At 39.2% G+C, this 8,548-nt stretch overlaps 1 protein-coding gene across 3 annotated transcripts in view; it reads right to left on the bottom strand.

Moving 5' to 3' along the window:
- DFNA5 (DFNA5, deafness associated tumor suppressor) overlaps window positions 1-8,531 on the bottom strand; it is a 25,459-nt gene extending 16,928 nt beyond the window's left edge. For 2 of the 3 annotated variants that reach the window (XM_017731179.1, XM_017731181.1), the window contains exons 1-3: window positions 7,156-8,531; window positions 4,714-4,944; window positions 3,386-3,578 (exon numbers count right to left, since the gene is read on the bottom strand). In XM_017731179.1, coding sequence (XP_017586668.1) covers window positions 3,386-3,578; window positions 4,714-4,924 — 404 coding nt within the window. In that variant the 5' untranslated portion in view covers window positions 4,925-4,944; window positions 7,156-8,531. Of the gene's footprint in view, window positions 1-3,385; window positions 3,579-4,713; window positions 4,945-6,253; window positions 6,356-7,155 lie in introns of all 3 variants that reach the window. The other variant, XM_017731180.1, reaches the window with a different exon arrangement.
- Window positions 8,532-8,548: the final 17 nt, after the last annotated feature.

Genomic DNA, 8,548 nt, shown 5'->3' with positions numbered 1-8,548 from the left:
CCTACAGAATAACCTGACACGTACTTCATAGAACATCTTCCCTAAGAATACCAGAGACTTCTTAGACTGCGAGTGACAGGTAGTTTCTCTATTTTCTATTTGACATGCTCCTTATTTTTTAAATCAAAGGCACACACAATTGCTTTTATTCAATCCTGTCTCACAACACTTTGTGACTTCGTATTACCTCATGTAGCAGCTTAGGTAGAAAACTGAATGGTTTTCTCACCATACTCATAAATGCTCAAGGAATTTTAAACAATAAATCACAAAATGGTCTGAATTTCCACTGTACTCAGATTAAGAATAGGAATTTATTTTTGTCTCAGTATGGACAATAATATGCCCTTCCATTAGTTCACCTAAAGTGCAATATGCAATAATATAAAAGTATCTTTCAACCATGCCAGAGTATGCTGCTAAAAACACTTAAAACCTTTTTCCTAACATGCTAATCATAGAGTTAGGAATCATTCACGTGAAACGATGGAAGCATGACAGGCAATTTTTTCTGCAGCTGATGTGAACTCACTGACTGCTATCACTGTCCTCTCAGAACTTCTCTTTCAATCACCTTCCATGACTTTTAGTGAAATGGTGAAAACAAACAAGCAAATTGGTAACACATGAGAAGTACAGAGATTATAATCTCCTCATGATCTTTTTTACTGCAGGGAAGAAGACAGAATGGTTGAGGTTGGACAGTCATCTGCTTTAGCAGGGTCACCTAGAGCAGTCTGCCTAGGTTCATGCCTCCAAAGAAGGTAACTACACAGCCTCCCCAGGCAACCTGTGCCAGTGCTCAGTCACTGTCACAGTGGAAAAGAGTTTCCTGATGTTCAGACAGAGCCTCCTGCATCTCATATTGTGCCTATTGCTTTCTGCTCTGTCTCTGGGCACCACTGAAAAGTGGCTCATCCAACCCACACTTCATCAACTTCTCTGTGAGGACCTCATGGAAGACAATACTGAAAACAGAAAATGGAATACACTCTTTAATCCATAGCAATCCAAGTGAGCTAAAGGCATCGGACTCTGCCCCAAATCTGTATGTTGCAGTGCTCTCTGAGCTAGCAAGCATTATGTAATGCAAAATCAAAAATAATGTAAAGTGAAATATACCAAGTTTGCATACCTAAAACTATTGTTTAACTTTATTTTAGTATTGTATATTATAAGTGTGTTGTGCATTTACAATGTCACTGCTTCTGCAAACTAGGAAGGATCTCCTCCCACATCCTTCAGCTGTCATCCTCTTTCAGAAAAAGGAGCCAGTGCAGCACCTGGAATCTAATTAAAAGATCAGTAGGATTCTCCTTCAGAAGGTTCACCTAAGAAGTGACAGGAAACCAATTTGCTGCCACTGAGCACTCTAAGCTTGCTGAACTCTGAAGACTCACATGACTTAGTTAAAAGGCATATCAGCTTTGACATTTTAGAGTTTTCTGCTACTAATCTGCAACTTCAACTTAATCAGCCTAATACAAGAACATTTTAAAAATGCAACTTAACTACGTTATACATGTAGAAATAATAAATGAAGCAATGATTGATCAAACAAGCACAAGCACCACATGTCATTAAATGACATCAGGAACAGTTTGCTGCCTCTCATTTCACACGGCCTGACAGGTAAACATGCTCCTATAAGTACCGTAACGCTTTGCATCCAAAAATCACTAACCTGGAGGCATCAGCACTCCTGAATTCCACACAATACTCATGAATGAGTTGAAAGCTTGAAGCTTGGACACAATCAATCATAAATCATAAAATATTTATGAACAAGTAAGTAGAATTCCATCTATAAGGCACTGCCAACAATTTCCAGTGAGTCTTCACATTATGCTGGAGAAAAAAATAAATATTCTGCTATCCTCATCATTTTCAGTGACCTGGCAGAAGGTCACTGACCTTCTCGATATCAATTATACACGGTGCATCATAAACTTTAATAAGCTATGAGCATCTTTTTTATGAACTAAGAACTAGTTCCTTGCATAAAGTGGGACACACATCAACTTCAGTCACAGCTGCACATACATCGGAGTAATGCTGCAGATTTTCAACACTCAAAAGAAGGTAACATATTTCTGAGTATTTAGTTACATAAAGGATTGTAACTCCAAGATGTGCTGATTTGCTGTGGGAGGATTATCTTTGCGAACAGAGTAGGCAACTTTAAGTAAAAGATTACTGACCTAAATCAAAGTTACTCTAGTTTGTTTCTCCATAGGACTCTGTCTAGTGCTAGAAACAAGATTCTAGATCTTGACTGACACTATTTCCTCATACTAGATGCACATTAATTTTACAGACTTGGTACACACATTTAGCCCAGTATTTTCTGCTTTAAATAAGGCATTTAGTACAAAGAGAGCAAGGTCCCTTATTAGAATAAATTTGTTGACTTGTGAATGCTCACAATAAAAAAAACACCAGACATTTGTTCCCATGAAAATGGAGAATTAATTATTTCTAGAACATCAGTGTATCTAAAGCAAATTTACATTGCTTCTGACAACTTCTGCACTGATAGCAAAAACCTATCATCTTTATCTTCAGAGCATCAGCAAAGGCTATTAAAATTCATTACAGCCCCTGCTACAAATCTAGAGTACAATGCTGTCACAAACAAACCACCCTCATCTCCCATGAGTCACGACCTGCAATAGAGAGTAGACCCCTGACTTGTCTGCTGGTTGCCAAACAGGCTTTGGTCCACGACTCTCTTACAGCAACATTAAATAGATCCAATGTCAGAGTAGGACAGGAAGTGAGGAAGTATCTCTTGCATATCTTGTAAAATAAAGAATATGGTTCCCCTCAGTTAATACAGTGTATAACAGGAAGTAACAGATCTATATTTTGTTCAGCTAGTAGAGCATGCCTTGACCATGCTTGCTCACCTTTGCTACTCCTTCAACTTCAAATAATCCAATTTTCTAGCATGGTCACTCACACACACGAAATTACAAAGCCTGCTTACAAGAACATTAGCATTTCTGAACTCAATTTCCATATTCAATGTCCCAGTAACATAGAGAACTAATTATTTTTTTTTCCAGATTGTTACCTCAGTACAGTCCCCCAAAGAAGGGAGGATTTGGCTCTTGTCCCAGGTGGTAATTCATGCAAAAACGTAAAATGAAATTACAGACAGATGTTTTTTAAAACTTGAAAGGGAGAAGTCTGACTAACAAGATTTCAAAATGCACAAAATTTCATTTTTGTATATATGATTCATCATGGATATGAAAGCTTACAATGAAAATAATTTTCAAACTGTGGCAACACTACAAAATCAATTGCTCAGTGATCACAGCTGGCCCAAGCCTTTTCAACGGCTCAGTAATCTCTCCTGGCCACCACATTAGAAACATACCTGTCTTTGACATCTTTCATAAGCTGCTGCAAGTCAATCTCCTGCTTCCTCAGGTTTCCAAATGAGGACTGGTTTTCCACATAGCCCTTCCCTCCAGCTCCCAGGCTGATCTTCACAAACGATGTTTCAATACTTCCTTGAAGGAAATCTTCAAACTTCCCCATGTATTTTGCAAAGTCAGACTCCACAATCACTAGGAGAGCAATAAAACTAATTTCTATCTGTGAAGAAAAGTGCTGAAACGGTCCTTAAGTGATTGGAGGAACAGATACTTAGAGAAAATACGAAGAGTTAGTGAAGGCAATGAACAGTATGGAGAGGTAAATAATGAAATTTACAGCTCTACAACTCTTGCTTCTGCTCTTTTCATATTTTCATCATCTTTGCTCTACTATCTTTTGTATTTTGCCATTTTAGGAAAATGTAAGGTGACTGAAGTGCTGAACTCAGATGCTATAAAGTATTTATAAAGAATAATTGAAAGTTATTTCAGCTACAAAGAAAATTACAAAGCAGACCTGCTTGTACAATAGTGCTAGTATTTTAGCATTATTTTGACAAATCTCATCACAGGCTGTCCCAAAGCTCACTGAAAACCAATGGAAAAATCTAACTGGTTTAAAACAACTCTGAATTCTTTTACACCTAAAAACCAGAGAACTGACTCAGAATCAGCTACTTTTCCAAGACAGCTACAGTTAACATCTTAGGTTAGGGACTTATCTATTTTCCTGTGTGGAATTGTGACATGTCCAGAAATATGCGATTCCATGTCATTTATCTGAAAACATGGGTGGGACTGCTATAGTTGGCTAAGTCCAAGCATCAACCTTTTTTAACACTCTGTGCAAGACAAACAGAATCAGGGGTAAAACTCGCTTGGCCTGGCCTGGACAAGCATTCCCTGGGCTACCAACACCAACAAGACAATGCTTATTCACTGCTTTTGACTTGGAGCACAGTACAGTTTCACACTACTATCACATACAACCCCCCCAAATATTCTAGGGATATTCCTGTGGCTGCAGACAGCGCTGTTATCAAACAGTAGGACTGTCCAGCCTGATAACCTTCAGCACTCTATCTAATACTCTACCCAGGCAAAACTTTCTTCTTTTTTTAACCAACATTTATTATTACCAGTTTTAGTTATATAAATGGTCAAGTGAGAAAAGATCCATTCATCTCATTCCCATGGATGGTGGATTCCTTCAGAGCATTCCTCTGAGAGGAGCCCAATTGAGTAACACAATTGAGAATAAAAACGACAGATTAGGGTTTGTACCGTTTTTATCTGCAATAATACTGCTGCCCAACTATGGCTTTACCTGGTTTTATTGGTTTGTCTTCAGTAAGCACATCACTCAGCGTGACTGTCAAGAAATGATACTTGGGCTTCTGCCAGCACCAGAATTTCCTCCTCTTCGTAACTAAGCTCAAAAGCTGCAGCTTGTCTGAGGCATTCAGGTGGGAGACAGGGATCAAGTCACCTCCACTGTCAGTTTCTCTCACAAAATTCTTCGTTGCTTTTGCGAACATCGTGGGGAATCAATTAAAGCCTGAAAGAATACACCTGTTTTCAAACAACTACATTCGTAAAGTACAAACATTTACACTGTCATTTTAAGAAGTTCTTCCCAGAATTGGTATTAATGAAGGAACACATAGTGTTTTCATCCTATCTTCTCCACTCTGAGCTGGGAAGGAGTTCAAATCACTTGCCCCAATATAAGTTTTCTCAGTAACTAATAAAAGAATTTTAGTTAAGAGGAACATTCACAGGTTATTAATCTGTCAGGGAGGAAAAACATACACAGCTTACCTGAAATTCTATGAAAAAGCATCTACTAAATGAACACTCTGCAGAGACCAGCTGGGATGAGGAGAGCACTGGGGCAATGGCAGAGGATTTCTGCCTCCCCACAGGATCCTTCTTTTATTACCTAACATAAAACTTACTCCATATAAGGCAATTAGGTATTACTCACCAAATTATATGGATCTTTTTAATAGGCAGTAAACACATGCAGAGATAATAACAACTGTTCTATAAAAAGCACCAAATACATGAGCTGGCATCTTTGTTACTAAGTTTTGTTTCTGAACTACACCCCTGGAAAGTTCCAACTAATTTTTTTATTTATGAACTCTTTTTTACCTTTACTGTTTTCCAATTTTCTGTTTTTCATTTGCATAACTACAGCTAAATTGAACACACATTATTTGCAACTGTTATTCACAACTGTTATTCATATCCCCTACACAACTACATACATTATCTTACTGTTGCTTTGCAATGATTTTAATTAAAAATTATCAGCATCTCTTGGGATGTGAGCTTTTCTTTATCCCCAGGAATGCATTTTGCTGTATTTACAAGGAACATCTTCCAGTAAGGGAAACTGGCTAAACTCACAGAAGAAATGGTAAAAATGACCATTCATGGGAGCTAAATGCACAATTCTAATAAATTAATATTTGATATTTCTAGTTTTTACAACTCTGTGTTATCTGAGCTAATGATATCTCCAGAATTAAATCAGTTTTTTTTAATCTGGCAGCATTTCTTTAAGTCCCCCAGCTGACGCTGACTGGAAAGTTCAACTAAGATCATAAGACGTCTCAGCTGGGTATCCACACTTTAATGATTAATTACCTGTCTTGCTCCACAGAGATCTTAGATTTGTCATTTCCAAACACAGGCCAGAGTAAAATAGAACAGACTTCAAACAAAAACTGATATTGCAGTGAGCACTCAGGATTATTGACAGAAAAAGGAAACCTGAATACAGATATTAGTGCCTGGACCACAGGCTCCATATTTTAGTATTAGGGGAAAAAAAAGCATTTCTGCAGATGCAAACTTACCTCTCCATTAGTTTTTCCCAAATCCCATTTCAGACATTCCACACAGTATTTACCAATTCATCTTGAGGTATTTACCACCCCATGAATCCTCTATGGTCTAGTCTGTGTAACAAATAAAGGGTGTTTTCCAACAACACTTGCATCAAAAGGATTTGAGCAATGTCAAAGTCGCATAACATTTTATTGGAGAGTCTTCCAGGGCTTTCATTGTAACTGCAGCTGCAGCAAACCCTGCAGTACCACCTCAGCTGTGGGCTCTGATAACACTTCCACTGAATTTCTTGTTCTCTGATCTTTTCCTAAACTGAACTGAGACTGATTTTTTGCATCCTTTATTTCTCCTCCTTAATTCTCCTGGTTTTAATCTCAGTGAGAACACTTTAACAGAATAAAGCAATGCAGATCTGCTGCAGCAGAAAAGAAAAAAAACCCAAATCAAACTGAAACTAGTTTCCTTTATCCATAGGACTTCTTTTGCAGGAGTCTGTATTTTGCAAACAGCTGGACTGATTTGTAATGTAGGGGACCACCAAGAAAATTCTCATTGCTTGCATCAGCTGCCTTTGCCCAGCATAACCTTCTTCAAACATTTCTGTACTTTACATGACTGCTCACTCATCCTGATGCCCTTGCTGCATAGCCAGCTCACATGGGCTCACATAATCTCTGAAAAAAAAGAAGGCCAGCAATTTCTGAGTTTATCATAAAACAAATTGCAAATCCAGGTCCTAATAATTGGCATTCTTACAAACTCACTAAATCTCACGAGAGGAACCACTGTACCAGTCTGCAAACCTTCCAATTCAGTGTGTTTTGCCATCACTCTCCATCACCACGCTCCTGACTAAAAAGGAACATCCAGGGAAGAGGACAGAGTGCTTGTGAGGACTAACAAGACTCACCACACAGGAGAGATGGGGCAGTTTTCAGCCTCAAAATGTCAGTATCTCCCACACTTTGCTGTGCTGGTAATGTCTTTGCAGGGAGCATATTTTGCTGGTGTAGGTGTACCTGCAAAGCAAGAATATTCTATCCAAACTCCTGCTTATTTCTCTTTGGATATAGCACCTTTAACACAAATTTGCCAAATACCTTGCTTCACTACTTCCCACAACGAAGACATAGAGCAATTATGCCCCTAGCCAGCATCAGGGGGTTAGTACAGCCATGAGGCTCAACAGCATCCTGACTGAATGGACATGGAGTGGTTACAGACCCAGCATTATGAAAACTGCTTTGGGAGCTTCTTCCTCTGGATATTTTAATAGAGCTGTGCATGGTTTGACAGAAATAAAAGGGAAGGTATCAAGCTTGTAGGAAACGCCTGTCAGAGTGAATTCACTCTTGCAAATTGATAGCTAAGCATGCATGCAGAAAAGGAAGGAGGAGTACCTTCCTTGCCTACCGAAAAATCTAAAATTAGCCTGAACCTGGGCTACAGGAAGATTATTTAATGGCAAGGATGAGATCAAATTTAGATAATAGCACAAATTTCATTGTTTACTTAAACAAACAAATCTCATCCTGCTTCTTTGCTTTGTAGCTCCCTAACTCAGTATAGTGGGACATTAAATCCAAAACAACATTTTATGAGCAATCGGTGGTTGCCTCTGTCAGTACAAAAAGAAAAAACCAACAGTTGCCTAATATTTCTTACATTCTGTATCTTTCACATAAAATACAAAAACGCCTTTTTTTCTCCCCGTTTAACACAACATTACACAACACACTGGGCACAGTACACAGGAAATTTGGTAGCAGGGTGACAACTGGATTGCCAAATGCCAACACATCCCCTTCCTACAATCCAAGTTGTAAGGAAACACAACGCCTGAAGGCCAAAGAGGACCAGGCCTCAGTGTTGGAAGAGCTGTTAGGCATTAACTACTGCGTAGGAGTGGTAATGGCCTTGGAATCCTAAAGGACTGCGAGTCTGTATCGGAAGGGAACTGGAGCATGGAAGTGACAACACGCATGTTTTGTGTTTTATTAAAGAACATTATAGTTATTTTCACCTCCTTTCTGGATAATCTAAACGAAAAAAAGAGCATCCATAAAAGCTAATACACAAAGCCTAGGAAGGCTGTCCACACTATGCATTACAGTCTTTGAACGCATGTGGTCCCCAAAAACACATCCAAAGGCTTTTAGCCTGGGTGAAGCCCTCTTTCTGCTCCTCGAACACTCTGCATCACGTGTCTCCGCAGAGCGGTGCCGCAGGCTCAGGCACCCGGAGAGATGCGGCGCCTTTCCCTGGCCGTGGGCGCCGTCCTGCGGGGTGCGAGGGCTGTGGGA

Source organism: Corvus brachyrhynchos, unplaced genomic scaffold, assembly GCF_000691975.1.
Source record: "Corvus brachyrhynchos isolate BGI_N302 unplaced genomic scaffold, ASM69197v1 scaffold84, whole genome shotgun sequence".
In the NCBI taxonomy this organism is placed as follows: domain Eukaryota; kingdom Metazoa; phylum Chordata; class Aves; order Passeriformes; family Corvidae; genus Corvus; species Corvus brachyrhynchos.
This window is presented reverse-complemented; position numbering and strand designations above follow the sequence as displayed.